At 48.7% G+C, this 16,775-nt stretch overlaps 1 protein-coding gene across 1 annotated transcript; it reads left to right on the top strand.

Annotated features, from left to right (window-relative positions):
• The first annotated feature begins 129 nt into the window (after nt 1–129).
• LOC113608653 (adenylate kinase isoenzyme 1) lies at nt 130–15,258 on the top strand. The gene is made up of 2 exons (XM_027085322.1): nt 130–938; nt 14,889–15,258. The coding sequence occupies exons 1-2, from the start codon at nt 771–773 to the stop codon at nt 15,084–15,086; spliced, it is 366 nt and encodes a 121-aa protein (XP_026941123.1). The 5' UTR covers nt 130–770; the 3' UTR covers nt 15,087–15,258.
• The last annotated feature ends 1,517 nt before the right edge of the window (nt 15,259–16,775 follow it).

Raw genomic sequence — 16,775 nt, 5'->3', positions numbered from 1 at the left:
CGCGTTCCTAGAGCCCATGCTCCACAACAAAGAGTAGCCACCACAATGAGAAGCCCACGCACCGCAACAAAGAGTAGCCACCCCTCTCTGCAACTAGAGAAAGCCTGCGCACAGCAACAAAGACCCAGCGTAGCCAAAAATAAATAAATAAATTTATTAAAAAAGACTGGGAATGATGGAGTGGGAGGCTCTTTGGGCAGAGCTTAGAGAAGACCTGATGGGTGAGCTGTGTCCTGAAGGGAACTAGGGTAGGGAATTCCAGGGGTGGGGAGCGGTGAGCGGGGGTGGGTATGACAGCAGCAGGGTGATGAGTTCAAGGGACAGCCAATTCCACTGGGCTGGAATGCAGTAAAAGTAGACGGGAAACGGGTGAGACGGGAGGGATGGTCAAGTCCCTGCCCCTCTCTGAGCCTCAGTTTCCTCAGCTGTAAAATGGGATGATGGGGCCGTTGTGACGCTTCAAGGATATGCTGCGTGCAAAGGGCCTGGACTGCTTGGGTTCCCATCCTCATCCACACAACCCGCAGCAGCACTAATGTGCGCCATGCCTGGATATACCACTGGGCGTGGACCCACACCCCCAGATGCCACCCTAGGGCAGAAGTAGTTCTGCCAGCAGACCTGTGTCCGGTGTCACCAAGTACACACACTGAGCTGTGGACACAGTCACCGTGGTGCCCGCTCGCTGGCCCCTACAGGCACCAACCCCTCTCCCTCCTTCCTGCCTGGGCACTGCAGACATCCTCAAGTCCTCCCTGATCATCTTCGTGATGGGCGGCCCAGGCTGCGGCAAAGAGACACAGTGCAAGAACATGGCGAACAAGTACGGCTTCTGCCACATGGGGCTGGGCCAGCTGCTGTGGCAGAAGGCCCAACAAGGCACCCGGCAGGGCCCGAAGATTCATGACGTCATGCTGAAGGGGCTCCTGGTGCCCACAGTGAGAGGTCCCGGGTGCGGGGGCAGAGGGATGAAGGGCATACATCGGGAGGAGCTTCCCGGGAAGGCCCTGTGGAAGCCAAGGGGCCTCAAAGTCTGGGGCCACTGGCTGCTGCTTTGCTGCCCTGAGCCTCTGTGTCCTCAACTGTAAAATGTGAGAGCAGCTGGACCCCCAGCAGAAGGCTGGGGTGTGGGTCAGGTGATGTCGTTCCTATAAAGCGCTTGGCAGAGTTCCCGGCCCTTAAGAAATGCTCAGTAAACTTAGCTAGTATTTATTCCCTTTGTGACCCCGGGCCTGTATGTCAGTGGCCCCTTCTGCCCCCGATTCCTCACTGTAAGATGGAGGTCACCCCAGTTCCTCTTGACAGTGATGAGCAAACGAGCCCAGCAAGCCTGGCGTGTAGCAGACACCCGCCCAGAGGACCGTGGCCGAGCCTCGTTCTCAGAAGTGCTTCCAGGGCTTCCCTGGTGGCGCAGTGGTTAAGAATCCGCCTGCCAATGCACGGGACACGGGTTCAAGCCCTGGTCCGGGAAGATCCCACATGCTGCAGAGCAGCTAAGCCCGTGTGCCACAACTACTGAGCCTGTGCTTAAGGGCCAGCGAGCCACAACTACTGAAGCCCGCACGCCTAGAGCCCGTGCTCCGCAACAAGAGAAGCCACCGCAATGAGAAGGCCGCGCACCACAACGAAGAGTAGCCCCCGCTCCCCGCAACTAGAGAAAGCCCGCGCGCAGCAACGAAGACCCAACACAGCCAAAAATAAATAAAAATTAAAAAAAAAAAGTGCTTCCAGAGACCCCAGCAGTGGGTGTTCCCCCAAATACACCAGAACTTGCCAAGGTGACCTTGCAGGTGAGGGGCCCTGAGCCCCGAATGCAGCCTCCCCTTCCCTCCCCAGGGTGTCATATCCTTGATATGATCAGTGACCACATGCTGTCCTTCCTGGACAGCCGGGGCTTCCTCATTGACGGCTTCCCCCGGGAGCTGAGGCAAGCCAAGGAGTTTGAGCACATTGTGAGTGACCCCAACACCTGCGAGGGTGCGAAGCCGGGTCTCCTCCCCACCTTGGATGGAGATCTGAAGGGGCAAGACCCCGGGGGAGAGGAGTTGTTGACAGGGAAATGGAGTTTTGCGTTATCTAGGGGACAGTGAGGAGATTGTTGGAAGCATCTAGAACCCGGGTGAAGAGCTGGTGAGTTCTCCGAGGGTGGGGACAAAGTCATTTTGTTTGGTTTGGGTTTGGTGTTTTTGGCTGCACCGCACAGCATGCGGGATCTTAGTTCCCCAACCAGGGATCGAACTTGTGCCCCCTGCAGTGGAAGCGCAGAGTCCTAACCACTGGACCGCTGGGGAAGTCGTGGACAAAGTCATTTTAACATCTCCCCGCACAGTCCCTGGCGCCCGGTAAACAAACTATTTGCCCACTGAGTGGCAGGTGGATTTAGCATCATTTCTGAGCCGTAAAGATGGAATGTAACTCTCCGTTCATCTATTTATTTAACCTCCTGTGCCCGAAATAGTTCTTGAGGACAAGCTAAGTCCTCTGGACTTCACCAGACACATGGGGTCCCTGCTGTTAGGATGCAGCAGACAGGGACCAGCAACACGTTCCGTACAAAACACATTTCTGGTAGCGGTAAGTGCAGCGAAGAACAGGACACAGAATGGCATCTGGAGACGTGCGAGTGGGCTACTTCAGTTTGGGGGGTCCAGGGGGGACCCCTGTGCAGTGCTGAGCTGAGCCAGACGCGCAAGACCAACATCATGAAAAGTCATCCATCCGGACACCTGAGTAGGAAGAGAGAAACTGCGGCAGGCTGGGGGCCTCCGGGCTTTCCTGGGACTTGCTGGATGCCAGCAGAAACACATTCAGGCACGGGGGAGGGAATCAGACAAAGGTCGTGGCGTAGCGGGGCGCCGACAGGGGCTGGGAGGGGCTGTCGGTGGGGCCCCGCCCTCTGTGCGCACCTCCACTAAAGCAATTCTGTCGGGCTCCCTGGGACGAAGGTAAACGGCAAATACTGGGCTCCCTCTCCTGGTCTGGGAGCCGGGCGGGCAAAGACCAGGCTAATGACTGGCTCAGCGCCAGGCCAGCGCCTGGCCTAAAGTAGGCACCCGGTCACCCATGCCAGCTGGATGGGCTCCCCAAGTGGCTGCAAAGCATCAGGGCAGAGGCTACAAACTCCTGGCCCTCGGGCCCCATGGAATCCACCGATATGTTCAGTTTGGACTCTTCGGCGTTTGACACTTTTTTTGTTTTAAATTTCAAAAATCCAGAGATGCCACATCAAAACTCCCAGCTTCTGTTGAAAAACATCTGACTTGGCAACACAGGGGCCTGCACATCCCCATGGCAACAGCAGTGTGAACTCCTCCAGAGCTTTTTACCAGCCCGGAGCTGGTCTCGACCCTCTGCACAGATGAACTCTGATCTTCTGGAACGTTCCAGGCGCCCGCACAGTCAGCACCCTGCTTTTTTCACTGAGGGATCCGGGAGCTTGCCCGGGTCACACCATTTAGGTGGCCAAGCCAGGATAGAGGCCACGATTTTCACCATGTGGACGGGATGTGCCCTCTGTGCCCCCCGCCATCCCCCCTATACCCACCCTCTCCCTCTCCTTCACAGAGGCCCATTTAGGGTCCTGCTTGCATGGTGGCTTCACACTAAGAGGAACAGGAGACATGCTTTTCTTTGGTAACTGTGTGGCTCTCAGAAGTGACAAAATGAAGATAAATGGGGCTCTGGCTTAAAAGAGTGTTTTTTGGTTTTTTTGGCCACTCTGTGCAGCTTATGGGATTTTAGTTCCCCAACCAGGGATCGAACCCGGGCCCTCAGCAGTGAAAGCGCAGTCTTAACCACTGGACCTCCAGGGAAGTCCCACATGATCATGGTTTGGCCACACTTACTTTATCGGTGCCAAACGTCAAGATTGCCAATTATGTGTTCTGAAGCCCATCCCGAATCCCATTATGAGCGTTTCCTCACCCAACAGCATCTCAGATGATTAATGTGAATCCCTTGAGACTACCCGATGCCCCCCCCCATCCACAGCTGCATTTCCCCCACAGCTGAAAAATGTCTCTTTGATTCCCAGCTGGTCAGAGTTATGAGTAAAACGAGGTCCTCACCGGGCGTCTCCTACTCCAAGGCGGACAGTCCTCCCTCCCTGCTTCCCTCCTGCCCTTGACTCGTTGAAGACTCCGGGTCATTTGTCTTGTACAAACTCTCATCCTTGCGACTGTCCCACAGGCATTATTTGTCTCCTTCCATTCCTCATTGGCGCTGTACACTGAAAGTTAACGACAGGCGTTCTTACAATAGATTCAGGTTCCATCCATTTTGTGCTTTTTTTTTTATACAGCAGGTTCTCATTAGTTATCTATTTTATACATATTGGTGTATATACGTCAATCCCATGTGCTTTTCTTTTTAATCCATGAATATTCTAGTATATATTTCCTAAAAGATAAAGACTTTTGTAAAATGGTATCACGCTTCTGTTATTACACCTTAATATCCTTCGTGTCATCAAATAACCAATCATTATGCAAATTCCCGTGAACACCTCAAAATCTTTTTCTTTTCACATCTTGTTTTAATCGGGATTTAAGTAAGGTTGGCCCACTGCGATGGGTTGCTTTGTCTCTGTCCTTTTCATCTACAGGCAGACCTCAGTTTGATGCTCTTTGCTTTATTACATTTTTTCACAGATCGAAGGTCTGTGGCAACCCTGCGTTGGGCAAGTCTATCGGCACCATTTTCACAACAACTTTTGCTCAGTTCGTATCTCTGTGTCACGTTTTGGTAATTCTCGCAATATTTCAAACTTTTTCATTATGATTATATTTGTTATGATGAGCTGTGATCAGTGATCTTTGATGTTACTATTGTAGTAATTGCTTTGGGGTGCCGTGCACTGCACCCATATAAGACGGCAAACTTAATCAATGAACGTTGTGTGTGTTCTGACTGCTCCACTGACCGGCTGTTCCCCCATCCCTCTCCCTCTCCTCTGGCCTCCCTATTCCCTGAGACACAACAGTATTGAAATCAGATCGGTTAGTAACCTTACAATGGCCTCCAAGTGTTCAAGTGAAGGGAAGAGTCGTATGTCCTTTACTTTAAATCAAAAGCTAGAAACGATGAAGCTTAGGGAGGAAGGCATGTCAAAGGCTGAGATAAGCTGAAAGCTGGGCCTCTCGTGCCGAACGGTTAGCCAAGTTGTGAAAAGAACAAGTCCTTGAAGGAGGTTAAGAATGCTACTCCAGTGAATACGTGAATGATACGAAGGTGAAACAGCCTCACTGCTAATATGGAGGAAGTTTTCGTGGTCTGGATAGAAGATCAAACCAGCCAGAACATTCCGTTAAGTCAAAGCCTCATCCAGGGCAAGGCCCTAACTCTCTTCAGTTCTTTGAAGGCTGAGAGAGGTGAGGAAGCTGCAGAAGAAAAGTGTGAGGCCAGCCGAGCTGTGTTCATGAGGTTTAAGGAAAGAAGCCGTTTCCATGACATCAAAGTGCAAGGGGAAGCAGCAAGTGCTGGTGTAGAAGCTGCAGCAAGTTCTCCAGGAGATCTAGTTAAGACCATTCAGGAAGGTGGCTACACTAAGCAGATGTTCAGTGTGGGTAAAACAGCCTTCTATTATTGGAAGAAGATGTCATCTAGGACTTTCATAGCTAGACAGGCGAGGTCAATGCCTGGCTTCCAAGCTTCAAAGGTCAGGCTGGCTCTCTTGTTAGGGATGTCAGCTAACAAGATGCAGCTGGTGACTTTCAGTGGAAGCCAATGCTCATTTACCATTCCCCAAATCCTAGGGCCCTTTAGAATTATGCCCAATCTACTCTACCTGTGCTCTGTAAATAGAACAACAAAGCCTGGATGACAGCACATCTGCTGACAACATGGTTTACTGAGTATTTTAAGCCCACTGTTGAGACCTACTGCTGAGAAAAAAAGGTTCCTTTCAAAATATTACTGCTCATTGACAATACACCTGGTCACCCATGAGCTCTGATGGCGATGGTCAAGGAGATTCCTGTTGTTTCCATGCCTGCTAACATAACATCCATTTTGCAGCCCATGGATCAAGGAATCATTTCAACTTTCAAGTCTCATTCTTTAAGAAATACATTTTGTAAGGCTATAGCTGCCATAGATAGTGATTCCTCTGAAGTCAGTTGGAAACATTCTGGAAAGGATTCACCATTCTACATGCCATTAAGAACATTCATGAGGACTTCCCTGGTGGTCCAGTGGTTAAGACTCCGTGCTTCCACTGCAGGGGGCATGGGTTCGATCCGCGGTTGGGGTAGTTCCACATACCTCAAGACACAGCCAAAAAAAAAAAAGAAAAGAAAAGAAAATTCATGATTTGTGGGAAGAGGTCAAATATCAACACTAACAGGAATTTGGGAGAAGTTGATTCCAACCCTCATGGATGACTTTGAGGGGTTCAAAACTTCAGTGGAGGAAGTCACTGCAGATGCTGTGGAAACAGCAAGAGAACTAGAATTAGAAGTGGAGTCTGAAGATGGGACAACTGCTGAAATCTCAGGATAAAACTTTCACAGGTGAGGAGTTGCTTCTTATGGATGAGCAAAGAGAGTGGTTTCTGGAGATGGAAGCTACCCCTGGTGAAGACGCAGTGACGATTGTTGCAATGACAACAAAGGATTTAGGATATGACAGAAACTCAGTTGATAAAGCAGCGGCAGGGTTTGAGGGGATTGACTTCAGTTTTGAAAGAAGTTCTGCTGCAGGTAAAATGCTATCAAATAGCACAGCACGCTACAGAGAAATGGTTCATAAAAGGAAGGGTCAGGGGCTTCCCTGGTGGCGCAGTGGTTGGGAGTCTGCCTGCCGATGCAGGGGACCTGGGTTCGTGCCCCGGTCCGGGAAGATCCCACATGCCGCGGAGCGGCTGGGCCCGTGAGCCATGGCCGCTGAGCCTGCGCGTCCGGAGCCTGTTGCTCCGCAACGGGAGAGGCCACAATAGTGAGAGGCCCGCGTACCGCAAAAAAAAAGGAAGAGTCAATTGATGCAGCAGAGTTCACTGTTGTCTTATTTTAAGAAATCGCGGCAGCCACCCCAGCCGTCAGCAACCATCACCCTGATCAGTCAGCAGCCATAGAGGCCAGACCCTCCACCAGCAAAAAGATTACGACTCGCTGAAGGCGCAATGATTAGCATTTTTTAGCAAGAACGTATTTTTAAATGAAGGTATGTACATTTTTAAAAGACATGATGCTATGGCACACCTAACAGACTACAGCGTAGTGTAAACGTGCTTTATACTCCTTCCATCCCTCTTATTTTTTTAAACTTATTTTCAAAAATATTGATTAATAGACTACAGTGTAGCGTAAACGTGCTTTATGCTCCTTCCATCTCTATTTTTAAAACCTATTTTCAAAAATAAATTTTATTTATTTGTTTGTTTGGCTGTGTCAGGTCTTAGCTGCAGCATGTGAGATCTTTTTCTTTAGTTGTGGCAGGCGTGCAGGATCTAGTTCCCTGACCAGGGTTGGAAGCTGGGTCCCCTGCAATGGGAGCGTGGAATCTCAACCGCTGGACCACCAGGGAAGTCCCGTCTCTTTTTATTTATTGAAGAAACCTAGTCTTTGGTTCTCTTTATTTTGCACAGCAGGGATTTTGCTGATTGCAGAGTGTTTTTTGTTTTCTTATCATGCTCCCCTCTCCTCTATGTGGCCTGTGAATTGGTAGCATGTCTAGAGTCTGGCTCGGAACTTAGATTCCATTTTTTCAAGTGCGCTTCATAGGTGGTGATGTGAACTCCTATCGGATAGCACACAATGTTTAGTTGTCTCTTTGCCATAGTTGGTTTTTTCCCATGTGTTTCAATGTGTTATTTAAGAGGACCCAGGTGTTTGAATGTTCACCAGGGCCCAGGCAGTGAACTTGGGAAAGTGGGGAAAACAGAATGCGTGTTGTGCTTGCAGTTCTTTTCTGTCCAATTCAGTGTGAGTTTGGTGTAGAGCACTGTGGTTCAATACCTTGCTTGTACTGCATCATTCAGGAAGGAGGCTCCTTCATGCCCGGTTGCCCTGCTCTTAGTAAGTGATCTGTTATGGGCTGAACTGTGTCCCCCGCCCCCAAATCCATATGTTGAGGCCCTAACTCCCAGGACCTCAGAATGTGACTGGATTTGGAGATGGGTCTTTAAAGAGGTGATTACATTAAAAGGTCCTCAAGATCAGTCCTAACCCAATATGACTGGTGTCCTTATAAGAAGAGGAGATTAGGACACAGACAAAGGAGTGACTGTGTGAGGACACAGGGAGAAAACGGCCATCTACAAGCCAAGGAGAGGCAGCCGGAGGAATCCACCCTGCCAGCACCTCCATCTCAGATGTCCAGTCTCCAAGACTGTGAGGACATGGAATTTCTGTGGTTGGAGTCACCTGGTCTCTGGTCCTTGGTGTGGCAGCCCTCACAAACTGGTCCAGGGTCAGCTAGGCGCTGCTGTAACATGTCCTGTCGGCCTCTTATCTTACAGTTTCATTCGTTGTTGGCATCAATTAATTCATATTCTGAATCAATTCGAAAGCTGTACGTTTCTCTTCTAGTCATTTTCCCCCCACATCAATTAGCTGGAATTCTTCCCTAAAGAAGAAATGTCCTTCCTCAACCAGGGCTGTCTGGTTATCCTGAAATATAGTTCCTACCAGACAGGTGGGATACATGCTTATCTTCTCCCCTACCAGGGCCCATTTTCAGACTGAGGTTGGGTGTACTACTCATTTCCGATGGTGACCGTGAGGTTCGTTATTTGGTCTTCCTTCGTTTTGTTCTCTCTCATCCTTACCAACTCAAGCATCTCTGTGTATTTAAAGTGCTTCAATTAGTCTTTGTAAAAAATTTTTTATTGAAGTATAGTTGATTTAAAATGTTGTGTTAGTTTCAGGTGTACAGCAAAGTGATTCAGTTATACCCATACATATATTCATTTTTTTTCAGATTCTTCTCTCATATAGGTTATCACAGAATATTGAGTAGAGTTCCCTGTGCTACACGGTAGGTGCTTGTTGGTTATCTATCTTATATATAGTAGTGTGTGTGTGTTCATCCCAAGCTCCTGATTTATCCCTCCCTGCCACATTTCCCCTTTGGTACCATAAGTTTGTTTTCGACATCTGTAAGTCTGTTTCTGTTTTGTAAGCAAGTTCATTTGTGTCATTTTTAAAAAATTAGATTCCACATATGAATGGTATCATATATTTGTCTTTCTCTGTCTGACTTATTTCACTTAGTATGATAATCTCTAGATCCATCCATGTTGCTGCAAATGGCATTATTTTGTTCTTTTTTATGGCTGAGTAATATTCTATTGTGTATATATATAGGTACCACATTGTCTTTCTTTTTTTTTTTTTTTGCGGTACGCGGGCCTCTCACTGTTGTGGCCTCTCCCATTGCGGAGCACAGGCTGCAGACGCGCAGGCTCAGCGGCCATGGCTCACAGGCCTAGCCGCTCCGCGGCACGTGGGATCTTCCAGGACCGGGGCACGAACCCGCATCCCCTGCATCAGCAGGCAGACTCTCAACCACTGCGCCACCAGGGAAGCCCCACATTTTCTTCATCTATTCCTCTGTTGATGGACACTTAGGTTGCTTCCATGTCTTGGTTGCTACGTAACAGTCCTGCTATGAACATTGGGGTGCATTTATCAGAGTTTTCTCCAGGTATATGCCCAGGGGTGGGATTGCTAGATCATATGGTAGTTCTATTTTTAGTTTTTTAAGGAACCTCCATACTGTTTTCCATACCGGCTGCACCAATTTACGTTCCCACTAATGGTGTAGGAGGGTTCATTTTTCTCCATACCTTCTCTAGCATTTATTGTTTGTAGTCTTTTTTTTTTAATGTATTAAGCCCTTTAAAAAATATATTTATTTATTTATTTTTGGCTGTGTTGGGTCTTTGTTTCTGTGCGAGGGCTTTCTCTAGTTGCGGCAAGCAGGGGCCACTCTTCATCGCGGTGTGCAGGCCTCTCACTATCGTGGCCTCTCTTGTTGCCGAGCACAGGCTCCAGACGCGCAGGCTCAGTAGTTGTGGCTCACGGGCCCAGCTGCTCCGCGGCATGTGGGATCTTCCCAGACCAGGGCTCGAACCCATGTCCCCTGCTTTGGCAGGCATATTCTCAACCACTGCGCCACCAGGGAAGCCCCATGTAGTCTTTCTGATGATGGCGATAATCACTCTTTTTTTGTAATAGATTTATTTATTGATTGATTGATTGATTGCTGCGTTGGGTCTTCATTGCTGCACCCAGGCTTTCTCTAGTTGTGGTGAGCGGGGGATACTCTTCATTGCGGTACACGGGCTTCTCATTTCAGTGGCTTCTCTTGTTGTGGAGCACAGGCTCTAGACATGTGGGCTTCAGTAGTTGTGGCACGCGGGCTTAGTAGTTGTGGCTCATGGGCTCTAGAGCGCAGGCTCAGTAGTTGTGGCGCATGGCTTAGTTGCTCCGTGGCATGTGGGATCTTCCTGGACCAGGGCTCGAACCCGTGTCCTCTGCATTGGCAGGCAGATTCTTAACCACTGTGCCATCAGGGAAGCCCCAGTCTTCTTTTTTGTTGTTGCTCAAGCTGTCCCATCTCTGGCCAAAAGTAGCCCTCTCACATTGCATAGCATCCTCTGGACACAGCCCCATTTCACACTCACCCTCTTGCTTTCTTACTGCACAAGACTTCACACCCGCCCCCCGCCCCTTCACATTTCCGGTCCAGCTCTGGAATCGGCCATTTCTCCATGAAGGCCCTTTTTCAGTGGTGTCCCATCTGGGTGCCAGGGGTACTCATTGCTGCCGGGTGGTCATCATTTCCAGGCCTTTCCAGTGGACAGAGCTAGGAAACACAGACTTTTGAAAGGAAAAAAAAAAATCACAAGTTCTACTGTTATTTCCAGCTCACACTTAATGTCACAGTGTTTTACTTCTCTTTTCCCTAAAAAATCTGCTTCCTAAAACCACTGACGTTGTCATTTGCATTATTCCATTAGATGCAAAATAGTTTCCAAATAACATACCGATTTTAACTACTGAGAATAAAACTACCAAAGGAAGATCTGTTTGCAGCTCTGGTTTTCCTTTACAATAGGTCCCACTGTGGACATACCACAAAAACACTGGGTCCCTTGAGATAATTATTTTCTGTGTGTAGTTGCAGCGTGACATTGACACATGGGTTCGTTCATTTCACCTTGGCTTTCGATGTTTAGGGATTGCTTTTTTTTTAATTAATTAATTAATTTTGGCTATGTTGGGTCTTCGTTGCTGCACGTGGCCTTTCTCTAGTAGTGGTGAGCGGGGGGCTACTCTTTGTTGCGGTGTGCATGCTTCTCATCGTGGTGGCTTCTCTTGTTGCAGAGCACTGGCTATAGGTGCGCGGGCTTCAGTAGTTGCAGCACGCAGGCTCAGTAGCTGTGGCGCACAGGCTTAGTTGCTCCACGGCAATGTGGGATCTTCCTGGAGCAGGGATCGAACCCATGTACCCTGCACTGGCAGGTGAATTCTTAAACACTGCGCCACCAGGGAAGTCCCGGGGATTGCTTTTTTAAATTAAAAATTTGTATTTGCACCACATGTAATGATTCCAAAGTCAAAGTCACATAAAAAGGTAGATCCACCCCCACCCCAAACTGTGCTCTCCTTTCCCTGCAGGCAACCGTTTTAATTTTTGGATTGTCCTTTTTGCAAATATAAACCGTGTGCGTGCTTGTGTGTGTCCCTCTGCACACAGAAAGTAGCATTCCACATATAGCAGGCTTCCTTTTTTTAATGTTCAGATATACCCTGAAGATGTCACATCAGTGTCAAGAAGTCCTCCTCTTCCTTGCCCCATTTTACAACCAGAATTCCGCTGTGTGGCAGCGCCACTGTTTACTCCTCTGACGGCCCACAGACAGCAAGCCGTTCACAATCTTTTCCCACTATCAACGATGCCCCACTCAATCACCTTCATGTAGCGCTTATTTTTGCTAGCGTCTTTAGGATGGGTTCTCAGGAGTGGAATTGCGGGGTTAAAGAGAAATGTGTCAATAATTTTGATTGATGGCATCACTCTCCTCTTTGTTCCGCATTGCCACTAGCCATTTGTCAACCTGCTTAGGTGTGAAATGGTATTTCGGTGGTTTTAAATGGGCATTTCTCTTATGATGAATGAGGTTGGGCATCTTTTCCAAAGTTCTAGGGCCATTTTCACTTCTTCTTTGGTGCAGTCTTTACATCTTTTGCTCCCTTTTTCTCCCCCCTAGTGGACTGTTGGTCTTTTTCTTCTTGATTTTTAGAAACTCTTTGTATATTAGCTGTTTGTGATATGGTTTGCAAATTTTCCCCCCAGTTCAGTTTGTCAATTTTTTTTTGACCTTGATTTATTGTGCCTTTTTTTTTTTTTTTCTTTTTTGCCACGTGGCACAGCTTGTGAGATCTTAGTTCTCTGACCAGGGATTTAACCCAGGGCCATGGCAGTGAAAGCTCTGAGTCCTAACCTCTGGACTGCCAGGGACTCCCTATTGTGCCTCTTTCACATGCAGAAATTATTTTTAAAACTTTCATCCAACTTATCAATATTTTCTGTTATTTCTCCTGAATTTTGAGACATCATGGTTGTTTTTTTTCTCAATCCCAGGTTATAAGGTAATTAATTCATCCATGGTTTCTTTAGTACTTGTATAGTTTTATTTCTTACATTTATGTCTGTGATCCATTGGAACATATCCTAGTTGGGGAAATTTGGTAAGGATTCCAAATGGTGAATACAGTTTTCCCCACACCATTTATTTAAAAGTCTGTCCTTTCTCCATTGACTTGAGGTGGCACCCCAGCCACATACCAACTTTCCATATTCACCCGAGTCTGGACTTGCCATTCTGTTCCAGGGGTCTGTCTGTCCACCTGTGCACTGGTTTAAGGATGGCGGCTTTACCATGTTTTGATATCTGGTAGGTTGGATGCCCCCTTCCCCACCTCCAACGCCCATTGCTTTTCTTTGCCTTGTTTTTCCTGGATAGTCCTGCTTATTTTTGTAGACGAATGTTAGAATCAATCCATCTCCACTAAAAAAAATCACATTTGGATCACATCAAGATTATAAACTCATTTAGAAACATCCTGACTGCTTTGTAACCTTGAGTCTTCCTACCCAAGAACATGTATCTCTTCCTTTTGTTCCAGTCTCCTTTTGAGTCACTTAGGAATATTTTACCTAAGTTTTCCTTAAAGATCTTCCTTTAAAGGCAGTGCACAGTTTTGGGAAAAGTTTTGCCTGAGTGTTTTATACATATATTTTTTTGGTTGCTTGTAATGTTACTGTAAACGGGGCCTTCTTTCTTATTTCTAACTGGTGATTTTCATATACGTGTAGGCTTCTGTATGTTAATACTACATCCGGTTACTTTATCAAATTCTCTGAAGTCTGTACTAGTTTGTTGATTTTCGTGAGTTTTCCAGAAATAGAATCACACCATCTGCAAACAGACATGATTTTATCTCCTCCTTTCCAATTCGGATTTCTCCCATTGTTTTCTTTTATCTCGTTGCTTTAGCTAATCCTCTCATATCTTACTAAGTCATAACGTCAAGAGTGAGCAATTATTTTTAAATTAATTAATTAATTAATTTTTGGCTGCACTGGGTCTTCATTGCTGCATGCAGGCTTTCTCTAGTTGCGGCGAGTGGGGGCTACTCTTCGTTGCGGTGCGCGGGCTTCTTTTTGCGGTGGCTTCTCTTGTTGCGGAGCATGGGCTCTAGTTACGTGGGCTTCAGTAGTTGTGGCTCACAGGCTCTAGAGCACAGGCTCAGTAGTTGTGGTGCACGGGCTTAGTTGTTCCACAGCATGTGGGATCTTCCCAGACAAGGGCTCAAACCCATGTCCCCTGCATTGGCGGGTGGATTCTTAACCACTGTGCCGCCAGGCAAATAAGAGTGGGCAATTTTATCTTATTCCCAACTTCAGCAGGAGAGCAAGTTTCCATTAAATAAGATGCTGGCTGAGGATATATTTACCAATTTCGAGTGTTGTGTTGTTTTTTTTTCAAATCACGAATGCGTGAATTTTGTCTTTTAAATTGTTCTTTCTGTGTTTCTGAGAATTCTCATATGACTTTTTCTTTACTTAAGATACTAACACAACTGTATCGAACCATCCTTGCTTTCCTGGAGTGAATCCCACTTGGTTGTGTTTTTGTTTTAAAGTGCCGACAGATTCTATTTTGCAAGGAAATTCTGGAGGAAGTAGGAGGAGATGGGGCTCACAGTGGGCGGCCTCGGAGACCCAGGGAGGTCTCCCTGCAGTGGGAGGCAGCGCAGTGGTGAGCTGGCAACTCTTGTACTTTCCCCAATGAAAGTGTCTAGGCAAGAGGAAGGCAAGGAGAAACTGCTTAAATCCATCTTAAAAGGGATATTTCAATCTAAATACCCATCGAGGAACCAGTTAAGTAAACCATAACACATCCACACAACGGCATACTATATAGTGATTAAAAAGGATCGGGAACTTCCTCGTGTGCCAATGGGCAACCACCTCCAGCTTACTAAGTGAATAAAATCAAGGGCAAATCAATGTCTTTACCATCTGTATGAAAAAGGAGGAAAAAGAACATCAGAACCAGATCTGCCTGGCAAGTGCGTAAAATACTTCCGGAAGGAGACGCAAGAAATAGAGAACTTGGTTGCTTCCAGGGAGGGTGAAACTGGGTGCCTGGGAACAGCAAGGAGACTCTTCGCCCTTTCCCAGTGGTGTTGTTTTGCCCTACCTGTCCAAAAAATAAACACATAAAAACTTGGAACTCCAAAAGTAAAACGGACCCAGGGGCCTGGTTATTCTTTACTGGGCCGCACCACCCTAGATTCCTATCTCTGGGGCGGGGGTGCACAGGGGGCCAGTGCGCCCTGCCTCTTCCTCACCCAGCCCCCTTCACGGGTGCCTAGGTGGGCCAGGCCCCCAACTTCGTCATCGTGTTTGACTGCTCCATGGAGACAATGGTCCGGAGAGCGCTGCACCGGGGCCAGGTGGAGTGCCGGGCCTCTGACTGCAAGTCGGCCATCTGCCAGCGCCTGGAGATGCATTACACCCTGTGTGAGCCCACCCTGGCCTTTTACCAGCAGAGGAACCTGCTCCGAAACTAAGTACTCCCTGCTTGCTGCTCACTCCCCTGGCCCTCCAGGGGAGCAAGTCCAGCTGAAACAGCACAGGGGTTATACTGCAGCCCTGAATCCCAGAACTCTGAGCCTCAGTTTCCCCAGCATGTACACTGGAGAGTTCCATTTCTTCCATTAGGCAGAATGGGTGCAGGCTGTGGCCTCCCAGGTATGACACGGAAGGTCTAAACAGAATGGCTCCAAAACTGTGACCCATGCAACTCCTGTACTTTCACTGCTGTGAGGACAGAGAACTCTGGTGTCATTCCTGTTCCCCTCCCGCAACCAAAGGTAAGAGCAAGAGAGAAACTAGCCTCAACCACCAAGGATGGGATGGGAAGGGGGTGAGCTAGCCTGGCACAACCCTGGTCCTATGGCCTGCTCCCAGGGACAGCATCCCACACAGTTTGTGCCCAGCTGTTAGTAACGCATAGCCTTGCAAGGCAGCCCTCCTGACCATTTCCGTCTCCTCATCCACACGGCCCTGGGGTGCACCTCTCAGTCCTTTACCAGCAACTAAAAGGGGCCTGCGAACCTGTCACCCCCTCCGTCAGGGGGTGGAGGGCAGTGACCCTGCGATACTCAGAACTGACCCCCCTTTGCTCCCCTTCTCTAGATCTTGGCAGAAGCAGCTCCAGAAAACTTTTGCCAAGTGCTGCTCTGTCATCAAGTCTACCGTGAGTCAGGAGAGGGCCGGGGGCTCCGACTTTCCCCTTGCCCCAGAGCTCAGAGAGGGTGCACTGGCCTGAGGTGAGACGCCTGGTGAGGGGAGCCTGGGGTTCCAATCTAAGCTGACTCCCCCACGTGACCCCAAATCGACAACCTCCCTCTTTCCTAGGCCCACTGCCCCACAGGTGGTCTGACTGGGGGCCACCAAGGGGCACTCCTGCTAGGACAGGTCCCTAATTAATCTGGAAGGTCATGGGGGCCATGAGCAGCCCCACCTGGAGGCGGCAGCTGTTGCTGCTCCTGCTACTGAAGCCTGCGGGCCCAGACATCCAGATTCTGAGTGTGACTGCCGAGCTTCTCAGTGCTGGGATTTCAACCCTAAATCCCAGAGGAACACCCCAGGCAAACAGCATGCCTCCGCACACTCACCCCTGGGCCCAGCAGCTCAAGTGGCCTCTCAGACCACCGTCCCATCTCCTGTCCTCGTCCTTAGACTGCCACAAACCACTGGAAAGGACGCCCTTCAACAGGCCAGGTTTCCACCTCAGGGCTCGCTAGCAAACAGGCCACAGCTAGACATGCCATCAGGGCCAGGCCGAGTCCCGCAAGGCACGGCCGGCCATGGGTTTGCTGTGGTGGCAGGCTGTATCCATGGGAACACCTGTCCCTGGGGACCCTCCTGGGGGCCTTGCTCCCCACGTTCCCAGAGGCTGGAACGCTGGGGGAGGACTGCACTGCTGGGGCTCTGCCTGCTTCTCCCTTCCTACAAGACCAGGCGGCCAGTCTTTGGGGGGCCAACACCCCACTCTCATGGGCCAAGCTCCTCTTCAGCTTGTTTCCTCTGCAAACACAACTGCGGCCAGCACGCCGTTTTAGACAAAAAGCACTTTATTTAACCAAAAAAGGGGTGGGGGGCAGAGTTAGGAAAGCACAATGCGCCTGCAGAAAACTATCTTTTCTTGTAATTCTGGTTAAAAAAAAAAAAACAACAAAAAAACCAACACAACA

This window comes from Aethalodelphis obliquidens, unplaced genomic scaffold (genome assembly GCF_003676395.1).
Source record: "Aethalodelphis obliquidens isolate GAN/ISIS:26980383/991018 unplaced genomic scaffold, ASM367639v1 scaffold53, whole genome shotgun sequence".
Classification (NCBI taxonomy): domain Eukaryota; kingdom Metazoa; phylum Chordata; class Mammalia; order Artiodactyla; family Delphinidae; genus Aethalodelphis; species Aethalodelphis obliquidens.
Note: the sequence above shows the minus strand (reverse complement) of the source record. Positions and strands in the feature narration are given on the sequence as shown.

Excerpts from the sequence above, each read along its gene's own strand:
- LOC113608653 (XM_027085322.1), top strand. The coding sequence starts at position 771 with ATGGGCGGCCCAGGCTGCGGCAAAGAGACACAGTGCAAGAACATGGCG. Across the intron at positions 939-14,888 it reads AGGGGCTCCTGGTGCCCACA|GTGGGCCAGGCCCCCAACTT; the intron begins GTGAGAGGTCCC and ends ACGGGTGCCTAG.